The following is a 25,198-nucleotide window of genomic DNA, read 5'->3' as shown; positions in this document are numbered from 1 at the left end:
TCTAGCTCTATGGGTTAGTGTTTTTAAGATATCATATTGTTGAGAAGGGTGATGGTGTGATTGTTTGTGTAAATATCTCCCTGTATGTGTGTTCTATAAACTGAAAATGATAAGGAACCTTTTGGAAGATGTGTGATCAGTGTGTCCAGGAAGGGCAGGCAGTCATTGGCTTCTAGTTCCATTGTAAAGTGGATTTTAGGGTGTTTTGGCTATTTAGATGCACTAAAAATGTATTCAATGTGTCTGGACCATGTGGCCAAATAGCAAACACGTCATCAACATAGCGTAGCCAGTGGCTGTGTTGATAACTAGCTTTTCCAGATGTTCTATATAGAAGTTGGCTGTTTCTTTTGGCCAGGAAGTGACTTTGTTCAATAACTTGCACTCCTTATTCTTTTGTGAGATCTATATTTGATATGTTGACCGGTCTTGGAGAAGTGCATGCATTTTGCTTTCATATTCTGTTGTATCCATTACTACAGTTGCGTTTTTCTTTGTCTGATTTGGTTATTGTAATGTGGTTATTATTGTGTAGCTCTTTTAGAGCCATTATTTCTTTATTTGGGATATTATTTTTGGGAGGCTTAGAATGGATTAGGATATTGGCCAGGTCTAACCTAATATTATTGGCTATTGCTGGAGGCAGGTCGTATATTCCACATTTTTTTATTATTATTATTTATTATTTTTTTTATTATTATTTTATTTTTTTCAATACTTTCAAAGACCACTATTTGGACTACTATATTTTTTCAAAACTTTGGACTAGTTTTTTTTTTTTTTTTTAACTTAGATGCCGCCGTGTTAGGACTTTAGTCTTGTATTGCACACTGCAGTTACTTATACTAGCCCCACTGTTACACTGGATTGTGGTTGTCTCTCATTTGTAACAAATTTTGTTTCAGTGCTCTGAAGATGCTGGATATAACACCAACATAATATTAGTTTTTAAGTTAATAAATAGTTATGTTCTTATCAATCTGTTTGCATCAATACCGTTTAAATCCAATTCAACATGTGCGACGAACACATAAGCATATCCACATGGTTAAATATTCTATCAAGTCATTTTTTTTTATATATATACAGCTGTCAGAAGCCAAAGTGTTGTCTGTATCCTTTGAAATAGATCAAATTGAGTATCGTGCGGTTATAAAATTGTTCATAAAAGAAGCTTTAATGCCAAAAGAAATTCATCCGAAGTTCATAAAAGTTTATGGGCACTCTTCTCCTTCATTTTCGACAATTAAGAAATGGGCTGCCGAGTTTAAGCACTGCCATACCAGCCTTGAAGATGATCCACGTGAAGGACATCCAAAAAGTGTAACAACACCAGAAATCATTGATCAGTGCACGATATGGTATTGGATGACCAGCGAGTCAAAGTTTGAGATTGCTGAGGCTATAGGTATTTTAAAAGAACGTGTAGCATACATTTTGCATGAAGAATTGCAAATGAAAAAGCTTTGCACAAGATGGGTGCCACACTTGCTCACAGCAGATCAAAAATGCGCTCACATGAAAATTTCTGAAAAGTGCTTGGAGCGTTTTAACAAGAATAAAACTGACAGTCAAAACAGTGGACAGAAGCCAGTTGTACAGCACCATCAGTGTTTTGGGATGCTAAAGGCATTTTGCTTATTAATTATCTTGAAAAGGGTAAAATAATAACCGGGAAATATTATTCCGATATTTTAACCAGACTAGACGAAAAAATTCGTCAGAAAAGACCCAGTTTGCAGAAGAAAAAAATCATCTTTCATCAGGACAATGCACCTGCCCACAAAGGTGTTTTGGCAATGGAAAAATTAAGGGATCTGCACTATGAATTGTTGGAACATCCACTCTAAATCCCCAGATTTGGCTTCCTCTGACTTCTATCTCTTCCCAAAACCAAAACTCTTCCTCGCTGGTCAGCGTTTTTCTTTGAATCAAGAGGTGATTGCACCTGTAGAGGAGTATTTTGCAGATCTTACTGAGAACCGCTACAGGGGCAGGATAATGGCACTGGAGCATTACTGGAATAAATGTATTAGTCTTAAGGGAGAATATGTTGAAAAATGAAAATAATTTTGAAATTATAAATTCGTGTTTTCATTGTTAGGCCGAGAACTTTTCAGACCACCCTCGTATTGCTTGATATAATGCCCATTGACACCATATATCTGTGTAGGGTTTTGAATAACTTTTCTCTAGCGTCTATTTGGCTTGAATCCAGCTTGTTCCTCTTCCACAATCCTTCTCAACCGTTTCTCAAGTATACTTGCATAAATCTTACCAGGAGCACTGAGTAGAGAAATACGTCTATAATTCTCGCATTGTTTTATTTCCCTTTTTATATATGGGTGCTGTGCGAGCTCTACTCCAATCATCTGGAATTCGTTCCTATGTCCAGGCCTTCTGAACTATGCATTGCAGCTGTAAGACTTTTATGCCTTCATACTTAGCATTTCTGATCTAATATCATCTACTCCAGCTGCCTTTCCGCATTTTAGGCTTTTTGATGGCTTTTTCTACTTCAAGTATGGATATGTATTCCTGATTGCAGGCCTGGTTAGTGCTTTTTACCACTGTGCTGTCATTGATTGTTTCATTTAGCGATTTTTCGAAATAATTGCTCCTTACATCGAGGATATTTTTTTTGCCAGTTTTGATGTCACATTTATCATCTCTAATTTTACAGCACTCTGACCTCCTTTTCCAAGCTGCTTCAACAGCCTCCAGAATATCTTGCCACCTTTTGGTGTTTAATAAACATTGCCTTGATTTATTTACAACAGTAGTGAAAACTTTCAGATTCATGATACCTAGTACAAAATCTTCAAAGCATAAGCTATCCCTGTCTTATTCAAACTATTGTTTGCCTGTATTAATTCTTAAATGTGCGAGAAAAGCACACTTTTAAAATTTTGGATAATCAGGTGAATAAATAAGATTGAACAAGTTTTGGAAGCTCATTTGTTAAAACTGGATTATAGATTTTAAATTCAGAGATTAAATAAAAAAGCATATACGAAATACACCAAATTTGAATAATCTGACTGCAATAATGAAACAAAATATGCACTTAAACATTTGGAAAGATGTTTCATTAATTTTACCCATTTATACAAATATTTCATTTTAAGTATCTTAAACCATCACTGATGCAGTGAAGAACATATAATATGGACTCTTGATAGTAGGCATTTAATAAACCATATTTCTCTGAGGAATGATGTGCAGGTGTGTGGTGAATACGTTGACTGGGGAAGGACTGTTTGGGGTAGACTAAAGTGGATAAAGAACAATCTCTCTCTCTCTCATTTTATATATAGTTACACACACATATCTATTTCATATCCCAATAGTAGCATATTTACCTAGTTTCCTCATGACTTCTAGGTACAGTTCTATTTTAAAAGAAATTTATTATGGTCACAAACCTATTGCTGTAGGCCTACAAGTTTGCTATACTGAGATTCAGCTTTACCATGAAAAAATGATGAATTCAGTCAAAAATAAAAAGTAAAAACTACTATATTTATTTTGATCATGATCATAATTTTCGTTGATATTTGTGATTTAACCTTATCTTTTGTCTTGGAGAGAGAGAGGGGAAAGAAATTATAGAAAATCAAATACAGAAATATTCTTTTTATATATATAAATGGCTAAGCAAATATAACATGGTTAAATTTTTACTATTCAGGGAGGACCAGAGTGGATATTTCCAGAAGGAGCTTCTAGACAGAGGGGAAGGTTTGAACTGGCATTTTCTCAGATTGGTGGAGCAGTAATGACAGGTAAATTTTATAATATATATATATATATATATATAATCACATCCTCTGGTTAGACATGCTCAGTTTCATGGTTGGTCAGTCAGCCTTTTAATTATTGTACAAGGGTAGTTCTATAAGTTTCCAGCCTGACTTACTTTTAGAGGTGAGAGAAAGAAAATAAATATGCCACTTTTCAACATAATCTCCCTTTAGTTCAACACACTTTTCACATCTTTGAATTAACATTTCTGTGCCCTTGAAAATATAGTCTGTCCTTTTGTCTGCAAAATGGTCTAAAACTGCATCTTTCACCTAATTGTCATCTGCAAATTTTCTTCCTCGAAGGTCTTTCTTCAGTTTCAAGAAGAGGTAATAGTCACTTGGTGCTAGATCTAGACTCTAGGCTGGGTGTTCAATCTCCTGGAAGTCATAGTCCTTCATTGCAACCTTTGCAACAATAGCCATATGGACTGGAGCATTGTCGTGAAGCAGGTAGACACCATGACTTAGCATTCTTCGTCTCTTCTCCTTTATGGTGTTGAGCAGTTTGCGTAGGAGTGAAGCATAATATTTTGTATTCACAGTGGTATTCCTTTCCTTGAAATCAATCAAGAGAATTCCCTGGCAATTCTAAAAGATTGTTGCCATGATCTTTGCGGACTGAGTGACCTTGGCTTTTCTCGGCAGTGCTTTGCCTGGTTTGTGCCATTTCATGGATTCCTTTTTGGAAAGAGGATCATAATAAAGGACCATGGTTTCATCCCCAGTGACAATGGATTCCAGTACTTCTCTCCAATCCCCTCGGCAAAGTCCTAAAAACTTTTGAGAACAGGTCATACAATGCTCCTTCTGAATTCAAGAGAGAAGTCACAGCACTCACATTGCACTGACCTTCATCATGTGAAGTTTCTCATGAATGATGCAAAAGATAGTTGTTATAGAACACTCCAACCTTGCTGAGATTTCTTTGAGCTTCAGTCATTGGGCAGTTCCTTCTCACCAACAGATACATTTTCCTCAGTCATCACTTCCACAGGCCAACCATCATGAGGATCATCTTTGATGCTCTCTTTTTCTAGGTGAAACTGTTTAGCCCATTCCTTCATGGTGGAATATGAAAGAGAAGCTTCCCCATAAACCAATCAATATGTTGGGCCTCAGAGAGACCTGACTATCAGAATCAGACATAACTGGTATCGTAAAGGGTACAGTATTTTTAGGAAGGATAGAGAGGAGGGAGCATGCTGCTAATGATATTGGATGACTTGAATCTAAAGCTGAGATCTATGATTGTAGTATTACAACTAACAGTATTTCATATAGCAGTGAGTTTGAAGCCATCTGGTGTGAGGTGGAATCTAACAAGATCAATTATTTAGTGGGATGTTGTTACAAACCTAGTGTATCAGTTGCTAGTGATGAAGAAATGCATCATCAAATAGAAAAGATGAGCACAAGAAGATAGTTCAGTAGAATGGGATCGGTTGCTGGATGGGAAGAATATCGACAGTGATGTCCGTTACGAAAATTATAAGCATGAAGCTAGAATAGTCACAGCTGTTGTACGGAAGGCAAAGTCTGAATATAAAAAGAAACTGGCTCTGTGTGTTAAGACAACCCACAAGAATTCTATCGATATGCTGCGAGTAAAGGAAAGAATGAATGATGAAATGCAGATGGCGTGAGGGTAACAGATGCAGAAGAGGTTGTTTGACTAATGAGTGCCCATTTTGTTAAAAGCTGTCAGCCTTGTTTAAGCAACATTGAGCCACTGCTACCTCTTCACTGGATGAAGAAACTTAGGTGTATGAGGTATTCAAGCTGTTGCACAACTGAATAAGAATTCAGCAGTAGGGACTGATGGGATATCAGCATGTGTGCTAAAATAGTGTTTTCAGCTAAACTGCCTATTCCTTTGTCCAGGCTGTTTTAATGTGAGTCTCAGAATAGGGAAGATTCCACAGGAATGGAAAGAATATATGGTAATTCCATTGCACAGGGTGGCACAAAGACCAATGTATTCAGCTTTTGACCAATTAGTCTCTCAAGAGTGGTGGTGAAGATTTTGGAAAAATTGGTTAGGGCTCACATTCAGAAATGGGTTGATAGTGAATTTCTACTTTGCAATCAACAATATGAGTTTACTAAGGAAAGATTTTAGCATCTTGTTCACATTCTATAGCAATGTTACTATTGAACTAGACAAGGGGAATGGATACACCATGATATTTTTGGATTTTGCTAAGGCTTTTGACAGAATACAACATGGTAGACTGTTGCATAAATTGGAGAATATGGGTTTGGGGATACAATATTAACATGGATGAGAGGCTGGCTTACTGACAGATATCAAAAAGTCGTATACAGGGGATGTGAGTCTGCAAGATTTAAGGTAACCAATGGTGTACCACAAGGATCACTGCTTGGTCCACTGTTATTCAATCTGTACATTAATGATATTGGGAAGTATTTGATAAGTGACATATAGCTATTTGCTGATGGTGCAAAGATAGGTAGGGTAATTGGGAATGCTGCTGATAGGCAGTACTTGCAGAATGATTTGAATAGGCTGGAATTGTGGGCATGGGAAAATGGATGTCAGTAAATGTAAAGTCATTCACTTTGGTATGATTAGATATCTAATGTCATTTATATTGGTAGGGTTATGCTAGAAGAAACTGATGAGACTAGGGATCTTGAGTTTCAGTAGACAGGAAGTTCAAGAGTCATATAGCAAAAAAAATACAACTCATAGAATAATTCCAATGCTGAAATGAATCTTGACATGTGAAGATAAGGAAGTCGTTTTGTTTCTCTACAAGGCCTTGATAAGACCTCACTTTGACTATTGTGCACAGGTTTGGTCTCTTGGTTTCCATGATGATTCTGATACAGTGGAGAGAGTGTTAAAAATTATATCAGGATTGTGGAATACCGATTATGAGGACAGATTGAGAATTTGTAGGCTGCAGACACTGGCAAACATTTGAAAAGGGGGTGGTATTATTAAGACTTACAAACTTTGGGAAAGGGTGCGAGGTTATCCTTGGAAGATGAGAACGAATGTTGTCACAAAGGGTATGAGGAGTAAATTTTTCTGCTGTGGAGTGGTGCATGATTGGAATGGATTGGCATTGGATGTTGTGTGTGCAAGTAGCATGAATGAATGAATTCAAGAACAGATATTACAGCTGTTGCAAATAGTTTCCTTCGATGAGTTCCTGACTCCCTGTTGGTCTCTTTTAATAATGATAATAATTAGTAAAGGGGATAAAAATCCCTTATTGTTTTTCAGCCTGTATGCGAAACTAAGATCGAAAACTACGATCTAAATCATAGTTTCATGCCGACGAACTGTCGGCGGATCCAAGCGTAAGTGACCACTTGGTAGTGCCACACCAAGGCAACTCGATGCAGAGGTGGAGCAAGCTCCCTCACTATCCTTGATATTTTCTCATAATGTAAAAACACACAGCTCCTAGGAGTTGTAGAACTGCTTTACATTATGAGGAGAGGTCACTACCCAGACTGATTTCAACCTTTTTTGAGGTCTCATCAGTGAGTAGCTAGACCTAGATAATATCAAGGTTTAAGTGAAAAGAACTTACATATCTTCGCTATACGAATGCCAGAAAGGTGTGCCACTATATTATATTATAACATATTATAACTAAGATGAGAAGCCAAACGGTTATTTTTTCTGGCAAGGTTGATAAGTAAAGGGGATAAAAATCCCTTATTGTTTTTCAGCCAGTATGCAAAACTACGATCTAAACGTTTCATGCCGACGAACTGTCGGCGGATCCAAGCGTAAGTGACCACTTGGTAGTGCCACACCAAGGCTCAAAAAAGGTTGAAACCGGTCTGGGTAGTGACCTCTCCTCATAATGTAAAGCAGTTCTACAACTCCTAGGAGCTGTATGTTTTTACATTATGAGAAAATATCAAGGATAGTGAGGGAGCTTACTCCACCTTTGCATCGAGTTGCCTTGGTGTGGCACTACCAAGTGGTCACTTACGCTTGGATCCGTCGGCATGAAACGTTTAGATTGTAGTTTTCGATCTTAATTTCGCATACAGGCTGAAAAACAATAAGGGATTTTTATCCCCTTTACTTATCAACCTCGCCAGAAAAAATAGCCGTTTGGCTTCTCATCTTAGTTATAATAATGATAATAATAATAAGCTCCCATAGCTCAGTCAGTATAGACGAAGCCCTTTGTTTGGAAAGTTCTGGATTCGATTCCCATTCATGGTCCTTTACCTGGTCTCTTTCAACTAAAGGTGAGTTAGCCAGTCTCATACGGAGGTAGGGAATTTTTTCTCCTAGAAACTGGTTTTTCATCCCTCAGAACAGGCAAACTGGCCCCATGACCACATGCATCTACAGACATAGGGCTAACCACCTTATCCTCAAAGCATTCGCGGTTTCAGATCATAATAGGCTATGTCTAATACAAACGTAATGGGCCACTAGGGCCTAATACACGAAAGGAGAGGGAATAATAATAATGATGAACACCTTCATTGCTGTTTGATAGCACTTGAAGAAAGTCCTTCTTTGGTGAAAAACTTTGTTCTCCTTTATGGTGTGGTACTCAATTTTTGGCATTCAGCTACTTAGCGTGCCATGTGTTAGTTAAACAAGTGCCTCCAACTGAATGATGCTGGTAGAGAGTTGAAAATAGTATGTTAACCTCCTCATAGATGGTGCTATCTGTCACGCACAGTGTTTTAAAATTGGCACGAATTTTATGTCAGGCTGGAAACTTTTCAAACCTACCTTGTATATTGCTGCTAAAATTGATGCAATGAAACTGCATTAATACTATTTAGTACAGATTTTCTTCACATTTAAATCAGATGACTGTGTTGACTCAGAGCTGTTTTATTTTCATGAAGTGAAAATTGGGATTTACTGTCACAGCTTTTGCTCAGTGCATTGCCATCTTGGAAAGTAATATCAACCTCAGGAAACAAATCATGATCACTGTTCCACAACATCTGCATGTTGCCTGAATTTCTAAATATCTATAATTCTATAAGCATCATTACAAATCACCCTGCACCATTTACATTATAGAATTCATTGAAAATCTTATGAAATTGGGCTTGTGAATTCTTCACTCGATTTTCTCCAGCCATGAGCATAGCCACATTTAGCAGTCAAGAAAATTTACTAAATATTACTATTTTTTCCCCTCTAGATCTGAATTATCCATTCACTGTGTTACTTTATCTCTCCTGTTCTATCTGTTGTTTTGATGAAAGTATCTTTTCCTAGTTTTCAGTTCTTTTAGATGAAAATTTATCACCCTTGCAAATATTAGTGCTGTCTACAACTTTCATTGTACCCTTGAAACAGAGCATTTAACTTCTGAAATGAAATGCTCATTGATTGACCTGAGCAGCATTTTTGTTTAACCTTTCCACTAATTCATATTGTGAAGGCCAACAGATATGAGAGTGTGCTGAAAAATTGTGATAGTCACCATGAAGGAATTGAGGTAGAACCATGTGACTTACACATTATTCTATATATTTTCCACAAAGTGTTATAGACTTGTTTCAACTCTGCTGCATCAATTGCAGTCCTCTGAGAAAAAATTCTTGCCCTTGTTGCACACACCAGTCCTCAGCTGCAGATATGACTTTCTCATCTGTGTAACTTTTGCTCCTTTCAAGTGTTTCTTTAAATAGTCAGATGGGGACAGGTCTGGCAAATAGGGTGGGTGGGTGAGGTAGACATTGAGAGCCCAAGTTGTATATTGTCTGTTGGGTTTAATGAGCAGTGTGAGCAGGTGTGTTGTCCTGCAAAAGGGACGTGCCTCTGCTCACTTTCCCCATGGCATTTTTCCTTCAGAGCTGTTGAATAAACTGCTGCCTTAACAGTTTCACCATTTTTGAGATACTTGGCAAGGATTACACCATTCATATTCCAAAAGACAATTTCAAGAACCTTCCCTGCTGACTTTCGGGATCGGAACATCTTTGGCCATAGAGAACCTTTTTTTGTCTCCACTCCATTGACTGTTGTTTGGTCTCTGGCTCATAGTGATGAAGCCATGTTTCATCAACAGTCTCAATATGAGTCAAAAAATTTGCACTTGATTTCTCAAAATGACCTAAAATCCTTTGAGATGACAGCACGTGTTCTCTCTTTTGGTCAGCATTCAAACATTTGGGAACCCACTTTGCTGAGAGCTTCTGCATCTCCAGATGCTGCCGGATAATGATGCAACTCATTCCCTGGATATCCCCAGAGTCTTTGCAATGTTTTTGGCTGGTATTCATCTATCATCAAGGATCATGGCATGCACTGCATCAATTTTCAGGTGTGATCACTGTGGAAGGGCTTCCTGACCTGGGAACATCTGTTGTCTCAGGATGCCCAGTTTTAAACTTGGCCACCCATCTAGCAACTGTTGGATATGCTGGGGCTAGGTTCCCTAATGTCTCACACAAAGTTTGATGAATCTTAGTTGTGGGCTTTTCTTGCAGTATGAAAAGCTTGATGATGACCTGCACCTCTGTCTTTGAATTTCTTCAAAACCTCTGGCATGTGTTCTTATATATCCTAAAAGAAAAAGAACAAATTATTACAATTTGATGAAACATGGGGATTAAAGTGTTTTGAAATATCTTATTTTTTGGTTATATCAGTTGCTTTAATGTCATTTTTGTTCTAGGTGTTTACCCCCCCCCCCCCCTCATATGTACCATTTCTGGATTATTTCAGTTTTACAGAACAGTCCTATCTCTTTCAACATAACAATGCACTATCATTTGTATTGCAATATAGTTTAAAGGAAAACTTGACTCGCCTGCAGAGTCCCAAGTCTTGATCTCCTCAATATAATACCTTTGAAATGAACTGTAACGTTGAGTGCTTTAGGGAATGTGTAGCATGTAAATTGGTGGTCAAGTAGAAGGAAGGATATTCCATGAAATTTGTGATTAAAAACGAGCTATTCTGTGCTTTCAGAATGGCATATTTTAAAAATGCTATTTATAAAAGTAGTAAGTACAAACCTATTTCCAAATTATTAGAACATTTTAGAATTATATAAATTTATAACCTCATTTAGTCATTTGATCAGCATTGAGTTAGGTTTGGGTATAAGCAATCATAAGATAATTTCTTTTTTAGTATGCTTTATAACTTTCTATTGTTTTTGTGATAAAACTGATGTGGTTTAGGGAAAATATTTATTATTAAAACTTTGTAGCACAGGGTGGCCATAAAATAACTTTCCCTCTTTGGAGGCATCTGTAGCTAAAACCAATAAACAGAATGAGACCAAATTTTATATTGAGACTTTTGAAGGCATAGTGAGATGATTTCCACGAAAAAAAAAAAGATTTAGTACCAAAAGTCACTGATAGGGTAATTTTTGGCACTGGCAGAGCCGAAAGCAGTCAAATATTTGCAGTAAACGCAGGTAAAAAGGATTATGCAAATTTTACTGTGCATATGTGACAGCTGCACCACCAATTCCACTTAAAAAGGGATTGGGAAGATTCAGGCAGTTATTCGAATGACTGATGAATTGTGCTCAATATGTGTCCTACCTTGCCTTATCATGCTTTACTTGTTAAGTTGTTTTACCTTAAACAGTGCAATGCTGTAGCAGCCCTTCGGGAATTTAGGAGGCTTCATAACCTATGTACAGGTCTAATGTCAGCTGTAGCACTGAGAGCTATGATTAAGAAGTTTGAAGAAACTGGATCACAAGGAGTTAGACCTGGCAGAGGATGGGAAGCAGTGCAGGAAGAGACAGCACATTGAAAATCATATATGTGGTCCAGGGGAGCCTGATTCTGATAAATAAAACATTATTTCCGGCGAGTTCAATCACTACATTAATTTCTGTGTCTCTTGCAAGTTGTTTTAGTTTAATTATTATTATTTTCATTATCATTGTAATGCGCCACATATCCAGCTGGAATGAGTGACGTGGCTGTCGCTTAAACCCTTCGAAATCTTATTATTCTATTTTATCTGCCTTTAATGTAATTATCCGCTTGTTTTCGGCTCAGCCAGCGCCAAAATTTCCCCTATCAGCAACTTTTGGTACTAAATTTTTTTTGCGGAAATCATCTCCCCATGCCTTCAAAAGTCTCAATATAAAATTTGGTCTCATTCTGTTTATTGGTTTTAGCTACAGATGCCTCCAAAAGAGGGAAAGTTATTTTATGGCTACCCTGTATTTAGTTCTTAGTGTAAAAGAAATTCATTTTTCACAGGTGCTCTTATAGGAGGAATGCATGGTTTTTATAATGGATGGAAAGAAACTGAAATAGCTGGCCATAAGGGAAGTATTCGGAGAACACAGTAAGTTTATTTATCTTATTATTTACTTCCCCTCCCCTGCTGGTGGTGTTATTTTGCTATGAAATGCATCCTGTATTCTTAAAAATATTTCAATTATCCTATACTCCAGATATACTGAACAGTAAGAGCTAGTTATAGGCAAATAAGAAACAGGTTTTCTTCCAGCCTGGTTGGATAGTATCACTGCTCTTTATTCAACAGGTTGTAGGTTTGTGTTCTGCTATGGACATGCATATTTTAAATGCCATTAGGTGTTGAGATAAATTTCATCACCTAGCATGAGACCTCCACCACTTGTCAGAGGATTATGTAACTTTAAACTCACCTGCAGCACTATTATGTCACAGCTCTGCAAGGTTTTTGGATTCAGGTTTAAAAAAAAAATGCAAAAAAAAAAACTGTTTGGTTTGGGTTTGATAATATCATGCAGACAGTGCCTATAGTATCAATGGTATTTAGTGTGATTTTAGTGATGTGTTGCAATATATGATTTACAAAGTTGAAAGAGATCCAGTTGTTAGATACATATCATTAATTGCACTATGCTATTGCATATTTTTAGTTTTTCCTTACCACAGGACCTTAACAAAGCCATTATCAAACCTGATGATGAGCAGTGGCAGATGACTGAGTGGGTAACATACTTGCTCCAACTCGCTACAGATTCAAATCCCACTGTGGTCATGGATGTTTGTGATTTTGTTTTGTCACCAAAACACAATCACAAACATCCACAGAGATGAATTTCATTGTTATATGGGAGACTGCCACCATCCTACTTATTGGAGGTCTAAAGTGGCTTGAAAATGTTGTATGTTTGGTCTTTGGATAGGGTTTCCAAACTGTGTAAGAATAAACTTCCATCTACCATCCATAGTACTGATGTATTAGGGATGGTAGACAAAAACTAATTGATTAGATTACTTGCAGGTAAGGCAAAAATTTACTCTTCACCTCTTCATAATACATGTATATGGATGTCCACTTAATTTAAAAATGCGAATTTAATTATGAAAGACTTTTCTTAGAATCTGCCACAGCCTTAACAAAACTTAAACAAATTTGGTTGTATGAGACTTATCTAAGAAGCACTTTTCTGTAGAACTTCAGTCCAACAACCAAGAACACCCCTTAGTCCTAAACAGTGATCCCCAGCTAGGGATCACTGTTTAGGACTTTAGACTTGCTTTTGTTATTCTGCTTCAATCATACGTGCCTTATGCAGTACCTGCATGCACGTATCAGTTTGTTCATGTTCCCTGATGATGACTGTTTAACTGTACTGAAATACTGAAAATTTCAATTAAAAGTTATTCTAATTAATATATAGTGCACATTTTGACTTAAGTAATATTTTCTATTCAATAAAAAGACAGGAGAAATTATTGCAAATTTAATATTAAATACTATTGAAAAATGCAAAATTCCAATAACCGATTCTTATGGCCAAGGATATGATAATGGCAGCAATATGAGTGATGCATATAAAGGTACTTAGAGCTTTATCTTGAAAAATAATTGTTTCCCAGTCTGGTCTCCATGCTCCTGCCATTCATTAAATCTTTGTGGCCTTCACACTGCCAAATCTTGGCAATTAAATTTTTTGGAACAATGCAAGAAACATACAAGCACCCAAAGATTGGAAGTTTTAAAACACGATTAACAGTTCTTTGCACAGTTTTCAGGCATATGCATTGGTCTCTGAGAGTAAATGCCATAAAGCCATTTGCAAATCATTTACCTGGGATGAAAAAAGCAATTGAAACACTGTCTTTTAATTTAAGTGTAGAAACTCAGTGTGATTTGAATGGAATTTTAACATATATTCTTTGAATATGTACACATCCTTTGAGTAATGTCTTGTTAAAGTGATAATAGGAACTAAATTATGCAAGAAGTAAATATAACAATTGACGTGGAAGAACAAAACATTAAGATGTTTAATTTCGGATTTAAAAACTTAGAGAAAAATTAAGTGATATATTTACTGAAAGCAAACTTGCTGATAATTTGCAAATAAATTGGATGGATTTTTTAGATTAAAAAAAACATAAAATTAGAAAAAAATTTACAGATTATAATTTAAGTGATATCAGCTAAGAATTAAAATATAATAAAATTAAAAATTCCAAGAAATTATATTCTGGATTTCATTTTTTATCCAAGTGTAAGCAGTAAAAGTTTGCATATGAAGTCACTCCACAAATGGGCTATTTGTATATAGAGGCTAATGACTTCACATCAGTTGCCTTAGTATCCCATAATGCAACACACATCCTTACGAACATGTATAATGCTGTGCTTATGGGAAAGACCACTATTCAGACTGTTTTCAATCTTTATTGAGGTTTCCTCAGTGGGAGCCAGACCTAGAAGTGATATTTGTATATAGAGGCTGACTTCACATCAGTTGCCTTAGTATCCCATAATGCAACACACATATCCTTACGAACATGTATAATGCTGTGCTTATGGGAAGGATCACTATTCAGACTGTTTTCAATCTTTATTGAGGTTTCCTCAGTGGGAGCCAGACCTAGAAGTGATATCAAGGTTCTAATATGCAGAGGTAATATTTCCATATACAAGTAGCCAAAAGGTGTCACACCTTATTACTGAAATACTCTGGATTAGAAATAGATGTTGAAAGTGTTTTCACTCAGTTATACTATAAATTAAAGACGCGAAGAAATTATATTCTTGGTTTCATCCTTTATCGAAATGTAAGCAAAGTTTGTACATGAAGTCACTTCATGACTGGGCTACTTGTATATAAAGGCTAATGACTTGATATCATTTGCCTTAGCACACATTATAACATGTTCATAAGGATATGTGCATTGTATTATGGGATATTAAGGTAATTGATGTGAAGTCATTAGACTCTATATACAAATAGCCCAGTCATGAAGTGACTTCACACTCGAACACTTTATTTGTGTGTGAAGTCACTTGGATAAAGGATGAAACCAAGAATATAATTTCTTGCAATCTTTAATTTATAGTATAACCAAGCAAAAAAGACCTTCTACTAGAAGTAGCAATGTATTTTTTTTTTTGTTGGATTTGGTTATTTTCTCTTGTAACGTTTCACAGGAATTTTTTTTTGCTTCATAATGGGTACATTTCAATGAACCACTATAAAAGAAAATAAATCAGCCGAAAAGGATATATACTGCTTATAATGGAATATAAAAACTTAACACACACTTTAACCTAAGCCTTTTGGCTCTCTTTTTCAGTACTTTAACCTAAATTAAATAACTGCTGTGTTAAATTAAGTATGAAAATAAGGAATAAAAAAAAATTTTTTTTTGCATATAGAAAGTTTGAAAAAAAAAAAAAATACATTCCTAGTAGTGAAAAAGTAAAACATTTTAGCTTAGATGCAATTTTTAGTGAATAAGATATTAGGTTGGAAAGATAATAGAATAAACAAGACTGGTATGGCAAGAAAAAGACTGTTTAAATGTATATGGAAAGAGAGAAAAGCTGGCTAAATTAGTCATGGATAGTATTCAAACTTTTTTTTGTCAGCAGCCAGAATACTGAATGCATTGGTCCTCTTCCACTCACTGAAGTTAGCAGTGTTGGGTCCACTGGTTACTTGGAAGAGTGACCATCTGGTAACCACCATGGTAACCAAACTTTTTTCCAAGCTCATTTTAAGCTTTCAGTAAGCGGACTGAAGGTTATCTGTTTCCAAATAACATTCAAGAACATCCACTACAGAGAATTAAATGTTTGTGGCCTATTGTTTGGATAACAATAATGATATCCATTCAGCCCAAACTCTTGTGGATCTGAGGAACAGATTAGTCTTAAGTATTATAACAATAGAGGATGTTATAGCAAGCTTGTTGCATTAGGATTAGTACTGTAACCAGTACTAATGTATATAAAATGTACTTTATGTTTGACTCCAGAATCATTCTCATAGTTTACTTTGGTTTCTGTTACACTTGTTCTTGAATTATCATTTTGAAAAAAATAAATTTGCAGTGTGTTTTATTTTTTATTTTTCCAGGATGTTAAATTATATTACCAAAAGAAGTGCAGCAACAGCTAATACTTTGGGTGTTATTGGTAAGCGATATTTCTGTATTGCATTTTAAATTGCCATTAGTATTATAAGGAAATTGCAAGTTCATTGCTTCATACCATTTTCATCTTTTGTTACAAGTTATGCTAATCTAACACAATTAAGATGTCAGGCCAGTCTGGATGTCCAAGTAGTGTCTGCTCTCCAAGCAACAGACTGCGAGTTAGAATCCTGCCATGGGTTTTTGGAAGTTTTTTCTTCAGGCGCAAACTTTGTGTGCTTACACTTGGATAAAGGATTAAAATTTTTTATAGTCAAACCAAGTGGGAAAAAACTTCCAACATCTTTCTTTAAATCCAGAGTAATTTAATAATAAGATGGTACACCTTTTGGCAACTCGTATAGGTAAATATGACTTCTCCATTGCTTCTGCCTTAGTATCACCACTTCAGGGTCTGGCTCCCACTGACAAGACCTCAATAAAGGTCGAAACCAGTCTGGGTAGTGGCCCTTCCCTTAATGCATAGCATTATACATATCTGCAAGGAAATGTGCTTTGTATTATGGGAGATACTGAGACAAGGAGTGATGAGAGCTTGGTCCACCTTACCACGAGTTGCCTCAGTCCTGAAGATACTTCAGGCTCAAACTATTTGCTTACACTTGGATAAAGGGTTAAACTAAATTTCTTATTACCTGCCATGGGTATGGATGTGATTGTCTTTGGTGATAGATGAGAGACCACTACCCCACTTATTTGAAAAACTTGAAGTGGCTTGAAAAGGCTTCATTTTTGGTCTCTAGAGGCAAAGTTTCCAGACCAGATAAAAAAAAATACATGAAATTAATAAAATTTAAAAAAAAAAAAAAAAAAAAAAAAAAAAAATCCTTACACCCACTCCCACTACTAATGTACTGTAAGTTTACAGTACATTAGTACATTTTTATGAGTGGGAGTTACATTAAAAAAAAAAACTTTTCCGGTTGTTTACTTTAATTCTTAGGTCTCCAATTTAACAATTTGATCACTCTTGATTTTTCTGAAGACTCTCGTATTAGTGATCTCCAGTCTTGGATTGTTTTATTTCTCATCCAGCTTTGATTCATCTTTTAAAATTGAATTGATCAATCTCCCTTGTCTTTTGACTAATTTTCATCTTGTTCAGTATAAATTTATTCACTTGGCTTTTCATCGTGTTCACTACCGAGAATGCACCTTTTTCTTTTTTTTCCCCATTACTGATTTTCATTCCAAATTGATAATATCGACCATCTGCTTTGAAGACTTGCATCAGATTTATTTAAAGCATATTATCATCTGTATAAAGTAAAGAATTGAGCTTAAATATCTTATTTGAATTCTATGTTTAATATTAATTTCCTTAATATGATTTCACATTATTATAAATAATAGCATCCAGCCCTGCTTTTTGCACTTGATTTAACATCAGGCTGTCTTCCTGTATATCCTTCAGTTCTCACTTGTGTGCAATTTATGTATAAACTGTGTATAGATTTAATGATTTAAATGGGTTAGTATCTTATCTACTTTTTCTATGATCAAGCTTAAGCAGAGATCCTCATTATATTCCTATGGTGGTAAAGTAAGAATCTGGTCCTGGCAATTCCAAATTTGTTCTAAGTCCAGCTTATTTTTCACCAGTTTTTATTACAATTTTCTTGAACACTCAGTACAGAAATTCATCTCTAATTCTCAATTTAGTATTTTTTATATAAATATAATTTATATATATATATATATATGTAAATTCAGGAGTGCTTTCTAGATAATTCAACGTGTCATGTTAATATTATTTCTCCAGATGCCTTTTTACATTTCACATTTCTGATTGTTTTTACCTTAATATTTGAGATGTCCTCAAAGTGCTGGAAAATATCTTATGGATATTTTCCAGTACTTTTTCATCATTTGTTACCCCATTCCAAATTTTTGCAATTGCTCAAGATATCCAGAATTACCCTTCTTCAATTCCTTTCTTCAGTTTCAGGCTACTCAGAAAGCTTAGAATTATTTGCACCTTTATGATATTATATCCTCTCTTCTTCTTGTGCCTTATCCCATCTATTTGGGGTCAGCCTTTTTACATGATGCAACTTTACACGCGATCCCAACTGACTTGTCGCAGAGCCTGACATTGGTGGGGGAAGGTATTTTTATGTCTGTAGATAAATGTGTTCACGGGACCAGTTTGCCTGTTCTGAGCGATGGAAAGCCTTAGTTTCCAGAAGAAAAAATTCTCCACCTCTGTATGAGACCAGCTAACTTCTTTAGTTGAAAGACCAGATAAAGGTTTCTCATGTCATAGATAGGAATTGAATCTGGGTCTTTCCAACCAAAGGCCTTCGTCTGTACCGACAGTCTCTAAAGTTTGTTTCTTGTTCAAATTTCTTCAATTTTTTTTTTCTGTCAGTAATATTTGTATATTTAAGTCTACAGTCCATATCTGAGATTGATTCTTTTCAAAACTTTAGTGCACATTTTTATTTTCAAATGGGATACTCATTTTTATCATCATCATCATCATCATCATCATCAAATTCCTGTCATGTACCCTCAAGGGGTGTACAGGATATGACAGTACTACATGAAAAAATTACATCATTACTAACTTCCTATCTACAATTTTCCTCCAAATCAGTCTGTTACTTGTCAAGACTCCAACATTATCAGATCTTATATTTCTATCGTCTAAGGCACTTTGTACCGTATCAATCCACCTATATCTTGGTCTTCCTCTGGGTCGTTTTCCTGCCAACCTGGCAGAGAACACTTGTTTTGCTAATCTTTCCTCTCCCATTCTATTTAAGTGACCATACCATCTGAGATTAGCTCTGCTAACGCATTCCTGGATGCTGACAATGTCAAGTTCTTTCCTAATATCCTCATTTTTAACATGATATTGCCATTGATGCCATCTGTTCACGCCTCTAATCTTTCTCAGGACTCTCATATCTGCGGTCTCTAGTCTTTGGTCAAGTGTTTTACTTCTGACCCAGCTCTCAGATCCATAAGTTAAAATTGGTTTGAACACAGTCTTGTATACAGCTAATTTAGTGTTCCGACTAATTTCTTTCTTATTCCATATGAATTTATTCAATTGACTTCCCACGATACCAGCTTTGCTGATTCTGTTGTCTATTTCTATATTTAGTTTACCATCTTCAGTAAAAATTGTGCCTAAGTAGCTGAAATGTTTTACTTGTTCCACAGGTTCTCCATTCACAACACAGTTAATATTTTCAATGATTCTGCCTATTTTCATTGTCTTTGTCTTTTTATTGCTGACCTTCATACCATATCTATTACAACAGCTATTCAATTTAGTCAGAGAATCTTGCAGACTTGTAGCGGATTTATTTAGAAGTATAACATCATCCGCATAAAGCAAAGAGCTGACATTAACATCTCCAATTTTGATATCAGGTTTAATACCACATTCCTTCATAATGTGATCCATATAGATAATGAATAACAGAGGGGATAATGTACATCCTTGTCTCACACCAGATTTAACATTAAACCATCTTCCTGTACTTCCTTCAATTCTAACTGCTGACTCACAACTCAAATAAAGACTAAGTATTGCTTGATATAATGCCCCATTGACACCATATAACTGCAGCGTATTGAATAGCTTCTCTCTTGGCACCTTGTCATATGCCTTTTCCAAATCGACAAAACTTAAATACAGATCTTTGTTATATTCCCATGCTTTCTCGACTATTTGTCGTAAAGTGAAGATCTGATCCTGACAGCCTCTATTTGGCCTGAATCCAGCTTGTTCTTCACCAAGCTTTTCTTCCACAATTCTTCTCAACCGTTTCTCAAGTATACTTGCATAGATCTTGCCAGGAACACTCAGTAGGGAAATACCTCTGTAATTCTCACATTCAGTTTTATTTCCCTTTTTATATATGGGTACTATGAGAGCTCTACTCCAATCATCGGGAATTCGTCCCTCTGTCCAGGCTTTCTGAACTATGCAGTGCAGCCACTGTATGACTCTTATACCACCATACTTCAGCATTTCTGGTCGAATATCATCTACTCCTGCTGCCTTTCCACATTTCAAGCCTTTGATGGCTTTTTCTACTTCAAGTATGGATATGTATTCCTGACTGCATGCCTGGTCAGTGTTTTTTATCACTGTGCTGTCATCACTGCTTGTTTCATTTAGCAGTTTTTCAAAGTAATTACTCCATACTTCAAGGATATCTTTTTCTCCTGTTTTCATTTCACCTTTATCATCTCTAATTCCTTTTACAGCACTCTTTCCTCCATTCCTAAGCTTCTTCAACAACCTCCAGAATATTTTGCCACCTTCTTGATATTTATTTTCTATATTCTTGCCAAAGTCCTCCCATGACTTTTGTTTAGCTAGTTTTACACACTGTTTAGCTTTCTTACATTTGTCTCTGTATTCTGTAAGAGTAAAAGCTGACTTATTTGCCAGGAACTTTTGATATGCTTTCTTCTTTTCCTTCACTGCCTCTTTAACTTCCTGTGTCCACCAGGGAGTTCTAATTTTTTTATCTTTGCACACAACCTCACCACATGCCTCTCTGGCAGAATCAATCAATGTTTTCTTCAGAGTTTGCCACTGAATCTCCAAGGTTTGATTCCTGTTCTCAAACTCTTTCATTTTCTTTTCAATAATATTTCTGTATTTTAGTCTACAGTTTACATCTGAGAGCTGCTCAACTTTTATTCGCTTTAAAACTTTCTTACATGTTATTCTTTTCAATATGAAATTCAATTTTATCCTGCTCAAGACTAAATAGTGATCACTTCCAATTTCAAATCCTCTGTACACTCTGGTGTCCTGCACCAGGGAGAAAACATCACTATCAACAATAACATAGTCAATGAGACTTCTTATTCCTAGCCTCTTCTCTCCATGTGAATTTGTGCACATTTTTATGTTGGAACATGGTGTTAGTAATAACCAGTCCATGTCCTGAGCAGAAATCCAACAGATATTTGCCATTATTATTAGCTTTGCTCTTTTCTCCAAATTTTCCCAAAATATTTTTGTATGTCTCACAATCATTTCCTACTCTACTATTTAGATCCCCAACAAGGACCAACTTTTCCTTTTTCATTGTGTCAGTTGCTTTTTCTAAAGCCTGAAAAAATTCCTCCACTTCTACCTTAGTAGAACCTTCTGTGGGACCATAAGCACAAATAAGTCTCATTGTCCAGTTCCCCATTCTCATATTTGCCCACATTACTCTACTTGAGACTGACTGCCATTCAAGAAGATTAGCCTCGTATTTTGTGTTGAATACTATGGCTACTCCTTCTTTTCCTTGATTGTTATTGCCTGAATATAACATTTTGTATTTATTGCTCAGAAAGATCTCACCAGTTTTGGTCTTTTTTGTTTCAGTCACCCCTATTATGTCGATCTGGTACTTATCTAATTCCTCAGCTAGCTCCATTTCTTTGCCATTCAGGCTTCTTACGTTGATAGTACCGATCTTTAACTCTGGTGATGTTGAGTTGGGGTTTGTTTTCAGATTTGTTCCAGTAGCTGACTTTTCGCTGTTCGCCCTGGTTCCCTGGCGAAAACAACGGGGGCCTTGTTTAACCGGGCGACGCCCCAGCCGGCATGAAATTTTGTCATGTTGTACCATCATTTTTTATTTTTGTTTAACCAATAAGAATACAATTTGGTTGGCTAAATCCCAAATTGCCAGCCCATCCTCGTTCGTTCAGTATCAAAGTAGATACCCAACAGGGTGCACCACGAGAAGGTGAGGATTGGACATTAGGTCAGAAGCCCTGGTCGGTTCTCCGCATTCCTTTAAAGGCTATGTGGAGGTCTCCTCTCAGTTATACAGCTTTGACCCTTAAGCACCCCTACTCATTATTCTCTTCATTATCGGATGGTAGTGATGTTACCTCTTATTTCAAATCTGCTATGCACTATTGTTACTTAGACCAGCGTTTCCCAAACTGTGTGCTGTATATGTTTTGTTAAGGGGGGCTGTGAAATAATGAAAACAAATTTAAAATGTTTTAAGACTAAGTAGATTTTTTTTTATCTTAAAAGAAACGTATTTAATTTTTGTTATTTTTTATATTTTAATTGAAAAAAAATCACATATTGGTGTTGGTTCACATATCTTGCTTCCTGTGTATTTTGGTGCTTAATGGATATTAGTAAATATAGGCTTATTCATATAAGTTTCATTTCAAAGCAGAAATCTAAGAATTGCAGTTTCAAATATTTCACCTGATATTGACTTTTTGTGTAGCAGTATTGAAACACATCCATCACATTAAATTGTTATTAAACTTCTTTTATGTTTTTAATTCTTTCTTTATTACTAATCATTTTACATTTCATGTGCTTGTATTGCAAATGTACAATAACAATATATATATCTATATAAAAATATGAGATGATGTGCCATGTCAAATGTGTATGTAAGATGCTAAACATGTAATATTTGCATTTGATTTTTGCAATATTTGCTGCATATGTTTTGTATTGAATATAAATACAATAAATATTATAATAATATATGTCTGTATTACGATTTTTTTTTCGAGGGGGCCGTGAAATATTTTAATTTTTCCAAAGGGGTCCCTGACATCCAGAAATTTGGGAAGCACTGGCTTAGACCACTCTAAAGACATTGCTATAGTAATAAAATTGATAACTTTTCTTTTGTTTGTGTGTGCACACTTGTTTATGTTTTCTCTACATGGAGCAGGATATTAGCGACAACTAGTCCATTACCCAAGCAGAAATCTAGCAACTACTTACAATTAGTATTAGTCTTACTCTTTCACAAAATTTTAAATTTCTCAAAACATTTCTGTATGTTATTGCATAAAATCTGAAATTGCTGTACTACAGTAGATGTGCATTGAAATAATGCATTATAACAAACCGCAAAGAGGTCTGAGCTTAAGTCTCATATAACCAATGCTGTTTTAAGCTGACTATTACAAGCAGTAAAGCTCTAACAATAGTAATCTGTGACAATAGCAAACTGAATTGCCCACCAAATAACAAATCTGTAGATAAAAAAACAAATCACAATCTGTAGATAAATGGTGAGAAATAGCACATTAATGACAGAACAATGTTTATGTATCGCAGGAACTGTACATAAACAAAGGATGTAGCAAGAAACAGAACAAAGGAAATAACAGTGGAAATTGTGGGAAATCACACATTGGTGACAAAACACTAAGGATTGGTTGGAACCCACCATAAAGAACACAAAACAACATAAAGTAACAAATGCAAACAATAATCTAAAACATATAAGAAAGCATTAGAAGACTATGATACTATAAAAATGAAAATGCAGAATTAACATTTCAATTGAGATTAAGTAAGCTTGATATCGCTTACCTGAAATCTTCATAATGAACTGAATATGTACAGAAAGTAAGTATCTTTTGATTCTTTGAGCTAAATTAAAAATTTCACTCGAAGATCCAAAAATTCTAAATGAGAATACTTTTTTTGGTTAGAATCTTACAAACACAAAATGAGCTATTATTTTAAATTAAAATAATATTTTAATAATAGTAAATTAAAATAATTAAATTTTAATTAAAGAACTACTGTATATTATACAGTATATGACACACTAACCATTGGACCTGGCCGAGTGGTTAGTGTATCCAGTCGAAAGGCTGCGGGTTTGAATCCCGCCGTGGGTATGGATGTTTATGATTGTCTGTGGAAATATTACTGGTGATGGTCGGCGGTAGATGAAGTAGGTAGTTGCGGTTGGTGGAGACGGAGAGTTGTAGAGTAGGTCGATGAATCTTTGGACTCCCTTGAGATGTAATGTAATGATAATAATTATGTCATATTTGTTTTAATTTACAGTTCTAAGAGAAGAATATCATCGAGTCTCTGTTCATCTTGAAAATTGAATTGGTCATACCAACTCTCTCTCTCTTTGTAATTGAAAATGACCATTTATAAAATTGATTCACTACTAGACTGCTAACTCTTCAGATTATTTTTTAATTTTAATCGAACAGACTGCACATATCTGAAATCATTATAATAGACTAAAAAGTGCCATTAATTTAAGCTAATGTAACATTTTGAAATTTAAACATTAATTATCCATTTTCATTTTTATAATTCTCATACTCATCATCATCATCAAATTCCTGCCATGTACCCTCAAGGGGTGTACAGGATATGACAGTACTACATGAAAAAATTACATCATTACTAACTTTTTTATGTAAATTTTTCATGTAGTACTATCATATCTTGTACACCCCTTGAGGGTACATGTCAGGAATTTGATGATGATGAGTATGAGAATAGTAATTCTCATACTCATCATCATCAAATTCCTGACATGTACCCTCAAGGGGTGTACAGAATTACTATTCTCATACTCATCATCATCAAATTCCTGACATGTACCCTCAAGGGGTGTACAAGATATGATAGTACTACATGAAAAATTTACATCATTACCAACTTCCTATCTACAATTTTCCTCCAAATCAGTCTGTTACTTGTCAAGACGCCAACACTATCAGATCTTATATTTCTATCGTCTAAGACACTTTGTACCATATCAACCCACCTATATCTTGCTCTTCCTCTAGGTCGTTTTCCTGCCAACCTGGCAGAGAACACTTGTTTTGCTAATCTTTCATCTCCCATTCTATTTAAGTGACCATACCAACTGAGATTACCTCTGCTAACACTTTCGTAGATGCTGACAATGTCAAGTTCTTTCCTAATATCCTCGTTTTTAATATGATATTGCCATTGATGCCATCTGTTCACGCCTCTAATCTTTCTCAGGACTCTCATATCTGCGGTCTCTAGTTTTTGGTCAAGTGTTTTACTTCTGACCCAGCTCTCAGATCCATAAATTAAAACTGGTTTGAACAGTCTTGTATATAGCTAATATAGTGTTCCAACTAATTTCTCTCTTATTCCATATGAATTTATTCAGTTGACTTCCTACCACACCAGCCTTGTTGATTCTGTTGTCTGTTTCCATATTTAATTTACCATCTTCACTAAAAAT

General features: G+C 35.5%; 1 protein-coding gene across 1 annotated transcript in view; it reads left to right on the top strand.

Moving 5' to 3' along the window:
- Positions 1-25,198, top strand: part of Tim23 (translocase of inner mitochondrial membrane 23) — a 136,843-nt gene that overhangs the window by 67,893 nt on the left and 43,752 nt on the right. Inside the window, exons 3-5 of the mRNA XM_090409233.1 lie at positions 3,692-3,785; positions 12,012-12,099; positions 16,127-16,185. Of these exons, the coding sequence (XP_090265359.1) occupies positions 3,692-3,785; positions 12,012-12,099; positions 16,127-16,185 (241 nt within the window). The remainder of the gene's footprint in view (positions 1-3,691; positions 3,786-12,011; positions 12,100-16,126; positions 16,186-25,198) is intronic.

The sequence above is a fragment of the Typopeltis vanoorti genome, chromosome 19 (assembly GCF_054136105.1).
Source record: "Typopeltis vanoorti isolate ZY-2024b chromosome 19, IOZ_Tvanoo_1.0, whole genome shotgun sequence".
Classification (NCBI taxonomy): Eukaryota; Metazoa; Arthropoda; class Arachnida; order Uropygi; family Thelyphonidae; genus Typopeltis; species Typopeltis vanoorti.
The sequence above is the reverse complement of the archived record's forward strand: the minus strand, read 5'-3'. Positions and strand labels throughout refer to the sequence as shown.